Source organism: Scyliorhinus torazame, chromosome 4 (assembly GCF_047496885.1).
Source record: "Scyliorhinus torazame isolate Kashiwa2021f chromosome 4, sScyTor2.1, whole genome shotgun sequence".
In the NCBI taxonomy this organism is placed as follows: Eukaryota; Metazoa; Chordata; class Chondrichthyes; order Carcharhiniformes; family Scyliorhinidae; genus Scyliorhinus; species Scyliorhinus torazame.
The window spans coordinates 281,569,395-281,587,755 of record NC_092710.1 but is presented as its reverse complement, the minus strand read 5'-3'; the positions used below and the strand labels follow the sequence as shown (position 1 = coordinate 281,587,755).

Genomic DNA, 18,361 nt, shown 5'->3' with positions numbered 1-18,361 from the left:
TATGATGGGATTTATTCTTTGGTTTGCATATGTTCTATCTTTTAATGGAGATGGATCATTTGGATCGACTGATTTCATTACAATTTACTGACTTATAAAGGGGGTGAAAACTTTTGTTCTCTCAACAGTTTTCTTCTGATGTCCTATTTGTAATCAAACTATTGTTTTGTTTACAATTTCCTTTAAAACCAATGGATAGAGCTTTGGAAATAACTTGGCTTATCTCTACAATAGTTGATCTTCTTGTTAATGAGTTTGATTGTCCACTTAAAAATACTCTGTGTCACTGGTCATGGGTTCTGTGGGTTCTTGTGTGGCTGATGAGCCCAAGCCTGCCTGGAGCTGCATCTTCGACCACACACTTGGCAGGTGTTTCCTTGGACTTGAGATCACTGGTAATCCTTTCTCAGGCTCCTTTTCCGTACTTCCTCTTGCCGTTGTGAAAAAATATGTTGCTTCAATCAGGAGTTTTCTCCAAGTAGGTCCCTTCTGAACAAAGGTCTCCCAGGCGTTGACGTCGATGTTGCATTTCCTGACACAAACCTCAGGGTATCTTTGAAGCGCTTTCTTTGTCCTTCTATTACTCGAGAGCCTTCCTTGAGCTGGGCAAAAGATTTGCTTTGACAGTCGGCACTCTGCCATCCTAAGCATATTGCAGGCCCAGCGAAGTCGGATTCAGATGATCATTGCCTCGATGCAGGTGCTCTTGGCTCTTTCAAGGGTACTGATGTTCGTATGCCTGTCCTCCCAATTGATGCAGCGAATCTATCTCAGACAGTGTTAATGGTATGTCTCCAGAGCATTGAGATGGTGTCTATGTATTCCAAGTTTCTGAGCAGCTTAATAATAATAATCTTATAATAATCTTTATTAGTTCACAAGTAGGCTTACATTAACACTGCAATGAAGTTACTGTGAAAATCCCCAAGTCGCCACAATCCGGCGCCTGTTCGGGTACACTGAGGGAGAATTCAGGATGACCAATTCACCGAACAGTGCGTCTTTCGGGACTTGTGGGTGGAAACTGGAGTGCCCGGAGAAAACCCATGCAGACACAGGGAGAACGTACAGACTCCGCACTGGTAGTGACCCAAGCCGGGAATCGAACCAGGTGCTGTGAAGCAACAGTGCTAACCACTGTGCTACTGTGCCGCCCTTAGAAGAGTTGGGAGGACTACACTTGGTATCAGCACAACCTACTTGTGACAGTAATAAAGATTATTATTATGTCACGGTCATCAAAGACTCTCCTCCTTAGACATCCAAAGGCAGTGCTTACTGATTGGATGTTGGATCCCTGCATGATATGAGAGGTGGCTCCCCAGGTAGTGAAAGTGTTGCACATTTGGGAGGGTTTCTGCATTCATCAATATCAACGCTGAAATGTTGATGGAGGGAGAGACCGGACTTTGCCCTGGGGTGGGTTGGTGAATGACTTGTCTTGAATTTGAGGCTGAAAGACATTCTTTGGTATGCTTCTGTCAAAGTGTCAAACATGACTTGGAGATTATCTTCTGAGAGAGTGGAGATGGTGATGTCATCCGCATACTGAAGCTCCACAAGCGATGTCAGTGGTGTTTTCTTCTTGGATTTCTATTGGTTGAGGTTGAAATGTTTTGAGTCCATCCTGTAGATGATGTCCACTCCACTGGGAATCTTGTTCTTGTCAAGGTAAAGACTAGTGGCGATGAAGATGGAGAAAATGGTGGGGCAATGACACACCCCTGTTTGTCTCCAGTCTTGACCTCAAAGGTTTCAGTCTTATTTCCATCAGTGAGAACATAAGAATGAGCCTGCTCCGCCATTCAACAAGATTATGGCTGATCTTTTTGTGGACTCCGCTCCACTTACCCACCTGCTCACTATAACCTTTTATTCCTTTACTGTTCAGAAATCTTATCTATTTTTGCCTTAAAACATTCAAAGAAAGGACCCTCAATTGCTTGGGTAGCAGGGAATTCCACAGATTCACAACCCTTTTAGGTGAAGAAGTTCCTCCACAACTCAGTCATAAATCTGCTCGCCCTTGTTTTGAGGCTGTGCCTCCTAGTTCTAGGTTTGCCCGCCAATGGAAACAATCTCCCTGCTTCTATCCTTTCTATTCCCTTCATAATTTTATATGTTTCTATAAGATCTCCTCCCATTCTTCTAAATTCCAATGAGTATAGTCCCAGTCTACTTAGTCTCTCATCATAAACTAATCCTCTCAACTCCATTCTTATGTTCTTATGAAATTTGTGTACAATTCCCTGTACATAAAAAAAAAAAAAGTGCTTTTCAGTTACTCATTCCAGCATAAAAGATGCACATGTGGCCAATTGTTATACTTCCATAACAGGTGTATCTTGGTCTATGTCAACCTCTATTATCAGGGTACTTTCAAATTTGGTAGTTATAAATCTGGTGGTATCAGGTCATCCATCTCTATTGCATTCAACCTGATTATCCTTTCCATAGATGTTAAGTGAAAGGAAAATTGGATGAGGAGTGTAACGGGTGACCAATCCAATTCTACCCGTTTAGTATCCTCATTAAAGTTGTTAGTTAGTCTATATGATGGTTAATAGAGCTGCATAAATTTTGATGAGCGCATCTTGATGCACAGTATTTTCTTCGTTCTGACAAATTTGCACTATTAAAGTTCAGTGGTGTACTTTAGGAGAAACCTTTGTATCTACAGACAATACACAAATTGGCATTATTCATTTATTTTCAAAACAGGATTTTGTGATGTTAAATCTTAGTCTTGATTATTTGAATGGAATTTCATATGTTTAGCAATAGTAACACCTCTACTGTCTCTGAAGTGTCTGACTACTTGTCCAACATCTAGTACTGGATAAGTACTAGATTTGAAATTTCATCCAACAATGCAACAGTGCAGACATGATGGGCCAGATGGCCTCTTTCTGCACTGTAATAATGATGTGATCTTGTGATTCTGTAAATGCTGGAAAGACTCAAGTCATTATCTTTAGTCCCTGCCACAAGCTCCATTCCCTAGCCATTTAATCCACCTGTCTCCCTGGCAACTGTTTGAGACTCAGACCATCCATCCGTGCATCACTAGGACTGTCTGTTTGCATCTCGATGACATCGGCCAACTCTTGTCAGTCTCACTTCATCTGCTGCTGAACCCTTCATTGATGCCCTTTGTTACCCCAGTCTTGATTATTCTACCGCACTTTTCGGTGGCCTCCAACTTCTGTCCTCTATAAACTTGAGGACAGAAACTCTGCCGCCCATATCCTAACTTGGAAAAATTCTTGTTCACCCACGATAATTGTACTCGCTCGTCTACATTGGGTTCAGATTAGGCATTGGCTCAATTTTAAAATTCTCGCCCTTATTTTCAAATGCTTTCATGGCCTTGGCTTTCCCTATTTGTCTAACATTCTCCATCCCTTGAATGCTCTGTGCTCCTCCAAATCTGACCTTATACTCCACCATTGTTGCCATACATTTAGCTGCCAAAACCTTGAACTCTGGAATAACTTCTCTTAAACATTCCTCTTCTCTACTTTCCTCCTTTAAGATGCTCCTTAAAAAGACTCTTTGACCAAGCTTTTCATTACTGCGCGTAATGTCTCCTTGTGTGGTTTGGTATCAAATTTGTTTGATGACTCACTTGTGTAACACCGTGGGGCAACACCGTGGGACAATGTTCTACTTTAATGGCACTATATAAATACATTTTTGTTAATATATAATATAAATTAAGAACTACAGCAGGCACTTGACAAAAATTAAGGTGGGTACTTTTGCAGTTCAGTGGAAATTGTGGGGTTAGTGCAACTGAGGAAAAGTAACTGAGGATGTGAATGGGACTGTAGGAACTGAAGACACCAGCAAAGCCACTCGTGTGATTTGTAACATGATGGCTCTGAATCATGTTTTTTAAAAAAAATTCATTCACAGGCTGTGGGTATCATTGGCAAAGTCAGCATTTGCCCATTCAGAAAAGGTGCTGGTGAATGCTTTCTCGCACCACTTTATTTCTTGTGATGAAGGCACATCATAGTGCTATTAGGGGGGAAGTTTCAGGATGTTGACCCAGTTGTAATTAAGAAACGTTGATATACTTCTATGTCAGAATGGTGTGTGACTTGCTGTCCTTGTTCTTCTAGCATGTGGAGCCCATGGGTTTGGGTGGTATTGCTGAAGAGGCCGAGGTGAGGCCTCGATCAGTAGTGGACAGCCTAAGCTAGTGAGTTTCATGTTAGCCCTAAATGGTTTACCCCGTATCCTCAGACTGTGACCCCTGGTTCTGACTCCCCTGCCATGGGGAACATTCTTCCTACACCTACCCTCTCTAGTCCTGTTAGAATGGTGTAGGTTTCTATAAGATTTCCCCTCATTCTTCTAAACTCTAGCAAATCTAATCCTCACTGACTCAATCTTTCCTCACATGTCAGTTCCACTATCCCAGGAATCAGTCTGGATGTGAACCTGATTGCATCATTGGAGGGAAGGTGACGTAGAAAACCAACAATATCATCTTGGATAACCCCTGTTAAGTTGCGGTTTAACAGTGTAAGAATTTGAGTGATCTGCAATAAATTGTCACAAATACAACACTTTCCCCTTCACATTGTCCAACAATCTAACCTTATTGAGGGATTTCCCTCCTCCTTCAAAATATTCTTTGCATTGCAGCCAGCAAGAAATGTGCTCAAGGGATGAAATAGATTAATTGTATCTGTCATCTGCTTTTGTTTCAAATACTTAGAGGGCAACACTGTTAAAATTGTACAATATTAGATGAACAAGCTGCTATCTTACACTGCAGTATCCATCTCTTCCAGAGTCAGTAAAGTTGCGATTATTATATTACCATGAGCTGTGCAAAGCCTACAAGACTTTCTTCTGCGTTTGTCAGCTTGAAAAATGGATTACTTACCCTGGATCTGTTTTTTAGTGCTTTCTGGTTTTCTTGGATTTGCAGAAAATAAGTGAAATACATTGGCCCAGTTTCCCATCTCCAGAAAATTTGCTGGGTGCCCACCCTGGAAGTTCCCACATAAAGATTGCATTGCAATTACCCAAGAAATCCAAACTTTCGATGGGCAGTTACCCAGGAACTAGGAACCATCCAGTATTCAGACATAAATCGGAGCCTTCAGAAGTTTCCGACTGTACTTTCCAAATAGTTGTGCAGGAAAAGTTAGAAGAATTAAAACCACTTCCATCTCCTGGCTAACAAAAGTAAAGTATCCTGATGTCCCATGGTGTGCAACCAGCTGATATCCTGATTACCTCTCTGGGGTGGGCAAAGTTTGAGCGGGATGATCATTTGACGACGATTGTTGCTTTGTGGAATACTCTGGCCGTTATTTTGAAGGTTATTTAGCAGATTTGAGGCAAGGGGCTTGGATTATTTTTTATGTATTGTTTACATTCATAAGAAAGTTAAAAATCATATCTGACATGCAGGGTATTCTCTTTCGGGTATCTTGTATTTGTCCTTTGAATTAAATCTTCCAATTTAAATGCCCAATTATTATGTTGGAAATTTGAAAGGGAGAGAAACGCAGACCTGTAAAACTAGCAGTTGAGTGAATTGTCATACTGTGTATTCTATTGCCCAAAGAAATTATTGTACAGCAGCCACATTGTTTATGTAGTGCAATAAAGCAAAATAAAGAGGAAAGCAGTGTGGTACCAGGATCTCCTATAATCCATTCCTTCACTGTTCATTTAAGTTCAAGTTGACGCGCTTAATATTGTTAACAACCTTAAACAAGAATGTATCTTATTTGACTCATTATCTTCTGTGTATGAGGCTTGAAATTAATTTCTCCTCATACTAATTGGTTCTATATTGATGCCATTTTAATCAGATTTCCAACCTGTGCCACCGTTTTAGTCGTGCAATTTTGAAAGAATTCATTCAAGAGATGTGGGCTTTAGCATTTATTGTCCATCCATAATTAGCCTTGAGAAGGTGGTGGTGAGCAGCCTTCTTGAGCCACTGCAGTCCATATGGTGTAGGTACAACCAGAGGGAGTTCCAGGATTTTAACCCAGCAACAGTGAATAAATAGCAATATGTTTCCAGCTCAGGATGGTAAATGGCTTGGAGGGGATGTTGCAAGTGGTGGTGTTTCCATGTGTCTGCTGCCCTTGTCCTTGTGGTTGTGGGTTTGGAAGGTGCTGTCTGAGGAACCTTGGTGAGTTCCTGCATTGCATCTTGTAAATGGTACACGCTGCTGCTACTGTGCATCGGTGGTGGAGCTGTTTGCATTTTTTACATTTGATCCAAGATAATTACATGGATTTTATGCATCAGTATTGCCAATAAAATAATTGATGAGGGAGATCCTTAGACAAACCACAGTTTTAAAGTGGAAATCTAGACATCCTTTTGCAATGAAAAGTGGAGAATAATACCCATTGCTTTACATAATTCACACAGTGGTTCACATGTATTATTTAAATCGCTGTTATTCTCTTGCACTTTCAAAGGAAATACCTGTATTTGATTTCAATTTTTTGTTTGTAAAAATAATTGTTTACAACATATTCATTGAGAGACCAGCATCTACTAGGAATTATGGAAATAAAAACAAGTAGGCTTCTATTAACACTGCAATGAAGTTACTGAGATATTTGAGATCTCTATGTCTCTTTAGTTATGGTTGCTTTATTGTACTTTTCAACTTAACCTTTCAGATTGGACAGTTGGTTTTTAAAGGGATGAAGCGACTGAACCGCATCCAGTCAATAGTGTTTGAGATAGCTCACAACACAAATGAGAATATGCTGATCTGTGCACCTACTGGAGCTGGGAAAACTAACATTGCCATGCTTACTGTTCTGCATGAAATCCGCCAGCATATTCAGCAAGGAGTTATCAGAAAGGATGAGTTCAAGGTATGGATTTAATTAAATGTTTTTTAAAAAATTTGTCACTTTGTGTTTCTGAAACACATATGATTTCCAAACCTTACCAGATATATTGCAATGCTGACACTTGACACTCTATATTAATGTAAAATATTTATTATGACCTGATTTTCATGTGACAAATGTTCAGTTCTGAACCCAAGCAAACTTTTAAAGTAATAGCCAAATAAATAAAGTAATTTTAACAAGTTACTTTTTGAGCACCTTTCGTACATCAGTTAGAAGTTTTCAGGTTAATTGAACAGAACCATATTTCACACTAAAATATCATTCATAATTTCTGAGATAAATAAACACTGAGATTTGTTACATATTAACAAAATGTTCTTTTGTCACAGATTATCTATGTAGCTCCTATGAAGGCTTTAGCTGCTGAGATGACAAATTACTTTAGCAAGCGTCTGGAACCATTGGGTATTCTGGTGAAGGAGCTCACTGGCGACATGCAGTTGACCAAAGGAGAAATATTACGGACACAGGTATGTCTAAACGGCCATGACATCCAAATATTAACTTGATGTAAGATGTTGCCTCAACTAATTTTACTGACAAATTCATTGCTTGATTCGCCTAAAGCTGTTCTTTATTCTGAGTGATTGCCTCTGTGAATTTAATTATTTGTAGCGACTAACTTCTTGCAACACTTTTCAAGAGAAATTATAAAAGTCAAAAACATATAGACATTTGAATTTGATGTTCTGTTACTTGTCAATGTTTTTACTGTGCAAGTATGGATCATAATAACTTGGGAGGGCCTGATATTTCTACAATCAGGAAGTCAAAATGTGATTGTACGATATCCAGCTAAACTACCTGCTCCCTTACCTAACCAAAGTATTTGGACCTTCATTGCAGTTTAGTTGAATGAATTAAAAATAAATATGAAGAGAGCTGTGTGCTACTGAACATTGCATTTCCCAGCTTCACTCTGATAAAATTTTCTTTTTAATCCACCCTAATAGTCCTCCATCCTAACACCTACAGAGCCCATTGATTTTGTTCCAGTTACATTGAAATCTTGCTTGGCAATTATGCTGATTTATGACTATTTTACGTTCAGCCATATGCTAATATAATTGGTGGGAAGTTTGACTGTGACCTGACTTGGCAGAAAGGGTGAAGGTGTGGACATTATTGCAGGTAAAAAACTCTGAATTGCGTTCAGGTGGGAAATTCCAGAGCACAATAAATGTTTAGATTGCTAATTATAGTCTTGCACTATAATTATCATTTGTCTGCCTGTGAATTCAGAACCCTTGAACGAATACTGCTTGGGTTAACTTTTGCTGCACGCCTTCATTCAAGAATAGTCAGAATGAATACGTGGCGTGAGAGATGGTGCAGGAGGGAGGGGTTCAGATTTTTGGGACATTAGAACCGGTTCTGGGGGCGGTAGGACCATTACAAATCGGATGGTCTACACCTGGGCAGGACTGGAACCAATGTCCTTGGGGGTGCTTTTGCTAACACTGTTGGGGAGGTTTTAAACTAATGTGGCAGGGGGATGGGAACCAGATTAGGAAGTCAGAGGTCAGTAAAGAGGCAGCAACTAAAGCCAGTAAGGTACTAAATAATAAACTCAATGTGACTAAGGGGAAGAGTAGACCGGGAATAGATGATGAACGCAAAGGGACAGGTGGTCTGAGGTGCATTTGTTTCAATGCGAGAAGTGTAGCAGGTAAGGAAGATGAATTTAGGGCTTGGATTAGTACCTGGGAATATGATGTTATTGGTATTACGGAGACTTGGTTGAGGGAAGGGCAAGACTGGCAACTAAATATCCCAGGGTATAGATGCTTCAGGAGGGATAGAGAGGGAGGTAAAAGGGGCGGAGGAGTTGCATTACTTGTCACAGATTATATCACAGCTATGATTAAGGAGGGCACGATGGAGGATTCGAGCATTGAGGCAATATGGGTAGAGCTAAGAAATAGGAAGGGTGCACTAACATTGTTGGGACTTTACTACAGGCCTCCCAAAAGCGAGCGTGAAGTAGAGGTACAAATATGTAGACCGATTATAGAAAATAGGAGCAATAGGGTGGTCGTGATGGGAGATTTTAACTTCCCCAACATTGAATGGGACTCATGTCGTGTTGGAGGCGTAGATGGAGCAGAATTTGTAAGGAGCATCCAGGAGAGTTTTTTTAGAGCAGTATGTAAATAGTCCAACTCGGGAAGGGGCCACACTGGACCTGGTATTGGGGAATGATCCCGGCCAGGTGGTTAAAGTTTCAGTGGGTAATTACTTTGGGAATAGCGATCACAATTCCGTAAGTTTTAGAATACTCATGGACAAAGATGAGAGTGGTCCTAAAGAAAGAGTGCTAAATTGGGGAAAGGCCAAGTATAACAAAATTTAGCAGGAGCTAGGGAATGTGGATTGGGAGCAGCTCTTTAAGGGTAAATCCACATTTGAAATGTGGGAGTCTTTTAAGGAAAGGTTGATTAGAGTGCAGGACAGACATGTCCCTATGAAAATGAGGGATAGAAATGGCAAGATTAGGGAACCATGGATGACGGGTGGAATTGTGAGACTAGCTAAGATGAAAAAGGAAGCATACATAAGATCTAGGCGACTTAAATCTGATTAAGCTTTGGAGGAATATCGGGAAAGTAGGACAAATCTCAAACGCGCAATAAAGAGGGCTAAAAGTGGTCATGAAATATCTTTGGCTAACAGGGTTAAGGAAAATCTCAAAGCCTTTTATTCGTATATAAGGAGCAAGAGGGTAACTAGAGAAAGGATTGGCCCACTCAAAGACAAAAGAGGGAATTTATGCGTGGAGTCAGAGGAAATGAGTGAGATTCTTAATGAGTACTTTGCATCGGTATTCAAGGAGAGGGACATGACGGATGTTGAGGCTAAGGATGAATGTTTAAATACTCAAGGTCAAGTCAGCATAAGGAAGGGGGAAGTTTTGGGTATTCTAAAAGGCATTAAGGTGGACAAGTCCCCAGGTCCGGATGGGATCTATCCCAGGTTACTGAGGGAAGCGAGGGAAGATATAGCTGGGGCCTTAACAGATATCTTTGCAGCATCCTTGAGCACGGGTGAGGTCCCGGAGGACTAGAGAATTACTAATGTTGTCCCTTTGTTTAAGAAGGGTAGCAGCGATAATCTAGGGAATTATAGACGTGTGAGCTTGACGTCAGTGGTAGGCAAACTGTTGGAGAAGATACTGAGGGATAGGATCTATTCACATTTGGAAGAAAATAGACTTATCAGTGATAGGCAGCATGGTTTTGTGCAGGGAAGGTCATGTCTTACAAACCTAATAGAATTCTTTGATGAAGTGACAACGTTAATTGATGAGGGAAGGGCTGTAGATGTCATATACATGGACTTCAGTAAGGCGTTTGATAAAGTTTCCATGGCAGGTTGATGGATAAAGTGAAGTTTTATGGGGTTCAGGGTGTACTAACTAGATGGATAGAGAACTGGCTGGGCAACAGGAGACCGAGAGTAGTGGTGGAAGGGTGTGTCTCAAAATGGAGAAAGGTGACTAGTGATGTTCCACAGGGATCCGTGCTCGTACCACTGTTGTTTGTGATTTACATAAATGATCTGGACGAAGGTATAGGTGGTCTGATTAGCAAATTTGCAGATGATACTAAGATTGGTGGAGTTGCAGATAGCGAGGAGGACTGTCAGAGAATACAGCAAAATATAAATAGGTTGGAGAGTTGGGCAGAGAAATGGCAGATGGAGTTCAATCCAGGCAAATGCGAGGTGATGCATTTTGGAAGATCTAATTCAAGAGCGGACTATATGGTCAATGGACGAGTCCTGGGGAAAATTGATGTACAAAGAGATCTGGGAGTTAAGGTCCATTGTACCCTGAAGGTGGCAATGCAGGTCGATCGAGTGGTCAAGAAGGCATACAGCATGCTTGCCTTCATCGGACGGAGTATTGAGTACAAGAGTCGGCAGGTCATGTTACAGTTGTATAGGACTTTGGTTAGGCCACATTTGGAATACTGTGTGCAGTTCTGGTCGCCACATTACCAGAAGGATGTGGATGCTTTAGAGAGGGTGCAGAGGAGGTTCACCAGGGTGTTTCCTGGTATGGAGGGTGCTAGCTATGAAGAAAGGTTGAGTAGATTAGGATTGTTTTCGTTGGAAAGACGGAGGTTGAGGGGGACCTGATTGAGGTCTACAAAATTATGAGAGGTATGGACAGGGTGGATAGCAACAAGGTTTTTCCAAGAGTGGGGGTGTCAATTACAAGGAGTCATGATTTCAAGGTGAGAGGGGGAAAGTTTAAGAGAGATGTGCGTGGAAAGTTTTTTACGCAGAGGGTGGTGGGTGCCTGGAACGCTTTGCGAGCTGAGGTGGTAGAGGCGGGCACAGTAGCATCATTTAAGATGCATCTAGACAGATATATGAACGGGCGGGGAACAGAGGGAAGTAGATCCTTGGAAAATAGGTGACCGGTTTAGATAAAGGATCTGGATCGGTGCAGGCTGGGAGGGCCGAAGGGCCTGTCCCTGTGCTGTAATTTTCTTTGTTCTTAATGAGGCTTGTCATTTTTGTGAAGAATTGGCCACAGATTCTTGTCATATCTCTTGGTCGCCGCAAAAAGAAAAGGTATGAAGGTACCCATACTCTGGATTCTTTCAAACATGATGAGAGGTTTTATTGCGATATGTTGCTCATACAATTTAAGATGAAGAACTGAAAGCCTGCGTAAACATTCTGATGATGTCATTGCACACCATATGACACTTCACCAGCAGTTATGTATTCCCTGATACATAACACCCGTCCCCCTTTACTTCTTTAGTACAACAAATTAACATTTATACAGCAGACTGATTTATGTATATTCTTTATAGATACACATACAACTCAATAAGACAGTCTCGCAGGTTGGCATCTATTTCTTTTGTTTGAACTCAATGTTCAGGAACCTGGTTTTCGAGATCTTGGAGGAGTCCTCTTTTCTTTAAGTAGTTAGTACTTCCTGGGAAGTTACTCCAGTGTCCGTCACCATAGGTTTGGAAAGTTCTCAGAAGCAGAATCTGAACTTGTCTCTGTGTTGGTTCCCTGTTCTGAAGTATCACTATCTTGATTTTTCAAAGGAAGTACTTGAGAAGTCTCGGAAATTTCATGAAGATAATAGCTGAGCAGCATGATATTGCCAAACTCTTTCATCATCCGTCTGCACAGTGTATGATTTTGGAACTGCCTTTGCTAGGATCAGAGCAGTTTCCCGTTTCTTACTGGTGGTGTAGCTTCTGGCTAGCGTGTGCAGTCCTTGATTGAATAGTCGCTTTTTAGAGTTTTGTTCCTTTTGTGAGGGCCACGAAGAATCCAGCACGAGTTTTAAGGATACAAAGTAATAACATTTATTTACAATAACATATATATATGCAGAAACTTCCCTTGCTGCACACTCCTTCCTGTTGGTTCCAAACTGGCCAGCTTTATTTATACTTGGAGTTTACGAATGGTTTCTCCGCCCCCCTCATTGGGGAAGCTCATACTCCCACAGGATTGTGGGATTGTCATTAGTCCCCAGCCAATGGTAAGCAGGCAGGTTATAACAGTTCCCTCCGAGCAATCTGTGCTCATTGTTGTCATTTGACAATTTCTGATATGTCAGGCGGAATCACCAAATTGAAAGTGTTTGCAGTTTCCTTTTGAACAGCAGCATTGCTGGCGAACTCTTTGTTGTTGCTTGTGCGGTGTTCCAGTAAGACATTAAGAATTTTTTCTTGGCAGTGTTCCTTGGTCTTTCGATGCCTTGATGGAATGCTTCAATGATTGAACAAACTGTTTGGCCAATCCATTTGTTGCAGGATGGTACAGAGTTGATTTGATTTGGTGTATATCGTTGCCCTTCAGATAGTCCTCAAATTCCTTCAAAGTGAACTCATTGTCCCTTGGGTGGCATGGTAGCACAGTGTTTGGCACTGTAGCTTCACTATGCCAGGGTCCCAGGTTCGATTCCCGGCTTGGGTCACTGTCTGTGCAGAGTCAGCATGTTCTCCCTGTGTCTGCGTTGGTTTCCTCCGGGTGCTCCGGTTTCCTCCCACAAGTCCCAAAAGATGTGCTGTTAGGTAATTTGGACATTCTGAATTCTCCCTCAGTGTACCTGAACAGGCGCCAGAATGTGGCAACTAGGGGATTTTCACAGTAATTTCATTACAGCATTGCTGGCGACCTTCAACCGACGTTATACACCAGATACATCGATGACATTTTTTTCCTTTGGACCCACGGCGAAGAATCACTGAAACGACTACACGATGACATCAATAAGTTCCATCAGACTCACCATGGACTACTCTCCCAAATCAGTTGCATTCTTGGACACAGTCATCTCCATCAAGGACGGTCACCTCAGCACTTTGCTTTACCGCAAACCCACGGATAACCTCACGATGCTCCACTTCTCCAGTTTCCACCCTAAACACATTAAAGAAGCCATCCCCTATGGACAAGCTCTCCGTATACACAGGATCTGCTCAGACGAGGAGGAGTGTAACAGACATCTACAGACGTTGAAAGATGCCCTCGTACGAACGGGATATGGCACTCGACTCATCGATCGACAGTTCCAACGCGCCACAGCAAAAAACCGCACCGACCTCCTCAGAAGACAAACATGGGACACAACCGACAGATTACCCTTCGTCGTCCAATACTTTCACGGCGCGGAGAAACTACGACGACATCTTCACAGCCTTCAACACGTCATTGATGAAGATGAACATCTTGCCAAGGTCATCCCCACACCCCCACTACTTGCGTTCAAACAACCGCGCAACCTCAAACAAACCATTGTTTGCAGCAAACTACCCAGCCTTCAGAACAGTGACCACGACACCACACAACCCTGCCATGGCAATCTCTGCAAGACGTGCCAGATCATCGACATGGATACCACCATTACACGTGAGAACACCACCCACCAGGTACGCGGTACCGACTCGTGCGACTCGGCCAACGTTGTCTACCTCATACGCTGCAGGAAAGGATGTCCTGAAGCGTGGTACATTGGCGAGACCATGCAGACGCTGCGACAATGAATGAACGGACATCGCGCGACAATCACCAGGCAGGAATGTTCCCTTCCAGTCGGGGAACACTTCAGCAGTCAGGGGCATTCAGCCTCTGATCTCCGGGTAAGCGTTCTCCAAGGCTTGACACAAGGCCTTCAGGACGCGCGACAACGCAGAATCACCGAGCAGAAGCTTATAGCCAAGTTCCGCACACATGAGTACAGCCTCAACCAGGACCTGGGATTCATGTCGCATTACATTCATCCCCCACCATCTTGCCTGCAAAATTCTACCAACAGTCCTGGCTTGACACAATTCACACGTCTTCAACCTGTGGTTACCCCATCTCTGGATCTGTAAAGATTTAATCGCCTGCCAATGCTCGCATTCCAAGCATTGTCTGGCATCTTTGAATCTGTCTATATATATGTTTCTGGAACATACCTCTTCATTCACCTGAGGAAGGAGCAGCGCTCCAAAAGCTAGTGACATCGAAACAAACCTGTTGGACTTTAACCTGGTGTTGTTAGACTTCTTACAGTGTAAATGTAGGCCTACTTGTGATAATAAAGATTATTATTACAGTCTGCACTGTGTCATGGGAATGTCACTTTAAGAAATGTTTGCCTTCTCAAGTGGCAAGTTCATATTCTCAACTTGCGCTCAGGATGCAGCAGACCAGCTGCGGAACACCGCCAAACAGATGAGACAACAATACTATGCCACTTGTATGCATACCAAGAACAGAAAGCTTGAGAAACTTGGCATCACCACCGGCAGCAACCAAGCCACCCCCGGTGTCACAGTAGAAAACAATACAGGGAAATCTATTGTCAACTTGTCAGACTACACCCTTCAACCTGATGAAATCGAAGTCCTCAGCAGAGGGCTCAATTTCTGCACCACCACCAAAATGGACCCCATCAGTCTCGCGGCAGACACGGAGGAATTCATCAGGCGAATGAGGCTCCGGGAATTCTTCCACAGACCCCAAGAGACCAACAGCGAACCCAAGCAGACTACCAATGAACCGGAACAGCAGACCGAGAGATCTGCGGTGCGGCAACCGAAGAGGAAAGAGTCGAATTGGACCCCTCCGGAAGACCGCTGCCTTAGACTCGACATGTATGCTCAAGCCGTCAGGAGTCGCGTCAATGCCAGATTCATCAGTCGCATTCACAAGACAGCCCCGAACGTCACCCAAGCACAACGCAATGCCATCCGCGCTCTCGAGACCAACCACAGCATCGTTATCAAACCAGCAGACAAAGGGGGGGCCACTGTTGTACTGAACAGAACGGACTACTGCAAAGAAGTATACCGACAACTGAACGACCAAGAACACTACAGACAGTTACCCGCAGATCCGACCAAGGAACACATCCGCCAACTTAACAGACTGATCAAGACCTTGGATCCAGATCTTCAGAGCACCCTACGTGCTCTCATCCCACATACGCATTGGAGATCTCTACTGCCTCCCGAAAATACATAAGGCCAACACACCAGGCCGCCCTATCGTTTCAGGCAATGGGACCCTGTGTGAGAACCTCTCTGGCTACATCGAGGGCATCTTGAAACCCATCGTACAAGGTACACCCAGCTTCTGTTGCGACACGACGGACTTCCTACAGAAACTCAGCACCCATGGACCAGTTGAACCGGGAACATTCCTCGTCACAATGGATGTCTCGGCACTCTACACCAGCATCCCCCATGACGACGGCATTGCTGCAACAGCCTCAGTACTCAACACCGACAACTGCCAATCTCCAGACGCAATTCTGCAACTCATCCGCTTCATTCTGGATCACAACGTCTTCACCTTCGACAACAAGTTCTTCATCCAGACGCACGGAACAGCCATGGGGACCAAATTCGCACCCCAATACGCCAACATCTTCATGCACAAGTTTGAACAGGACCTACTCACCGCACAGGACCTTCAACCGATGTTATACACCAGATACATCGATGACATTTTTTTCCTTTGGACCCACGGCGAAGAATCACTGAAACGACTACACGATGACATTAATAAGTTCCATCCAACCATCAGACTCACCATGGACTACTCTCCAAAATCAGTTGCATTCTTGGACACACTCGTCTCCATCAAGGACGGTCACCTCAGCACTTCGCTTTACCGCAAACCTACGGATAACCTCATGATGCTCCACTTCTCCAGCTTCCACCCTAAACACATTAAAGAAGCCATCCCCTATGGACAAGCGCTCCGTATACACAGGATCTGCTCAGACGAGGAGGAGCGTAACAGACATCTACAGACGTTGAAAGATGCCCTCGTACGAGCGGGATATGGCACTCGACTCATCGATCGACAGTTCCAACGCGCCACAGCGAAAAACCGGACCGACCTCCTCAGAAGACAAACATGGGACACAACCGACAGAATACCCTTCGTCGTCCAGTACTTCCCCGGAGCGGAGAAACTACGTCATCTTCTTCACAGCCTTCAACACGTCATTGATGACGATGAACATCTTGCCAAGGTCATCCCCACACCCCCACTACTTGCCTTCAAACAACCGCGCAACCTCAATCGAACCATTGTTTGCAGCAAACTACCCAGTCTTCAGAACAGTGACCACGACAGCACACAACCCTGTCATGGCAATCTCTGCAAGACGTGCCAGATCATCGACATGGATACCACTATTACACGTGAGAACACCACCCACCAGGTACGCGGTACATACTCGTGCGACTCGGCCAACGTTGTCTACCTCATACGCTGCAGGAAAGGATGTCCCGAAGCGTGGTACATTGGCGAGACCATGCAGACGCTGCGACAACGAATGAACGGACATCGCGCAACAATCACCAGGCAGGAATGTTCCCTTCCAGTCGGGGAACACTTCTGCAGTCAAGGGCATTCAGCCTCTGATCTCCGGGTAAGCGTTCTCCTAGGCGGCCTTCAGGACCCGCGACAACGCAGAATCGCCGAGCAGAAACTTATAGCCAAGCTCCGCACACATGAGTGCGGCCTCAACCGGGACCTGGGATTCATGTCGCATTACATTCATCCCCCACCATCTGGCCTGCGAAATCCTACCAACTGTCCTGGCTTGGTACAATTCACACTTCTTTAACCTGGGGTTACCCCATCTCTGGATCTGTAAAGATTTAATCACCTGCTAATGCTCGCATTCCAAGCATTCTTTGGCATCTTTGAATTTGTCTATATATGTGTTTCTGGAACAGACCTCTTCATTCACCTGAGGAAAGAGCAGCGCTCCGAAAGCTAGTGACATCGAAACAAACCTGTTGGACTTTAACCTGGTGTTGTAAGACTTCGTACTGTGCTCAGCCCAGTCCAACGCCGGCATCTCCACATCATTTCTCAAGTGGCGGCAGTGATGTCAGTATGTGGGTGGTGCTGAGCTCTGGCTCTGCTTTTTACTTTTGTTTTCAGCTGGAGGCTGTTTTTGCGCTGAGTTTTAGCTTTGTTTTCAGCTGGAGAGCTGCATTCAAACCAAGGAGTTGTATTTTGGTCTTTCTCTCTGCCTGCTAAAGAATGTCTCCAAATCACTTGATGATTTCAAAGTAACACCTGTTTCTGTAAGGAATGCAAGCCTACTTACTGTCTTTGTTAAAAAGGGTCTTTGACTTATGGATGTTGTTAGGAAAGTTACTAAGGGTTACCTATCGAGTACTGTACCTTTGGGGGGTATCAGTGTTGATAAGATGGTTAGTGTGTGTTTCTAAAATAATAACTGGATTCATAGAATAAACATTGTTTTTGTTTAAAAATACTTTAGATCTCTGTTGTATCACACCTGTAAAGTGGGCCCTTGTGCTCCCCATAACCAAAATCTATTAAAAGTTGTGGGCCAGGTGAACTCCGTGATAGACTGGTGTTCTCTAAACCCTGGCCCATAATCTGGTATTCGAAATCGTTTGAAGGTTTTGTCCAGCTTCTCAGATCTGTTCTGTCATCATGATCACCGGCCATGCAGAATGTGCATCCACAATCAATTGGGACATGTGACCCTGCACTGCAGAAGGATAGTCAAGCATAGGACGGCTCCTGAAGTTACTCTGGTACATCGTCTTATGACTGGTCTTGAGCTTCTTCTGCCAATTGATTGATAGCAGCTAGTCTACTTGGCTGTGTTTATTTATCTTGCACTTCCTTGGTGTTGGAGAATTTTCTGAGCCCAACATGCCTTGGCAATATGGCGCTTTTTGCCATAGTCCTTGCACTTATTTTCTTGAATTTAGCATTCTCCCACTGAGTGTCTAACCTGTTTACATCAGTGACATGTTTGTACCCTTGGGGGCATAGACAGAATGGATAGTCAGAGACTTTTCCGCAGGGTAGAGGGGTCAATTACTAGGGGGCATAGATTTAAGGTGCGAGGGGCAAGGTTCAGAGGAGATGTGCGAGGCAAGTTTTTTACGCAGAGGGTAGTGGGTGCCTGG

General features: G+C 43.5%; 1 protein-coding gene across 4 annotated transcripts in view; it reads left to right on the top strand.

Annotated features, from left to right (window-relative positions):
• Positions 1-18,361, top strand: part of ascc3 (activating signal cointegrator 1 complex subunit 3) — an 813,859-nt gene that overhangs the window by 88,011 nt on the left and 707,487 nt on the right. For all 4 annotated transcript variants that reach the window (XM_072499844.1, XM_072499840.1, XM_072499842.1 and 1 more), the window contains exons 9-10: positions 6,672-6,872; positions 7,244-7,384. In XM_072499844.1, the coding sequence (XP_072355945.1) occupies positions 6,672-6,872; positions 7,244-7,384 (342 nt within the window). The remainder of the gene's footprint in view (positions 1-6,671; positions 6,873-7,243; positions 7,385-18,361) is intronic.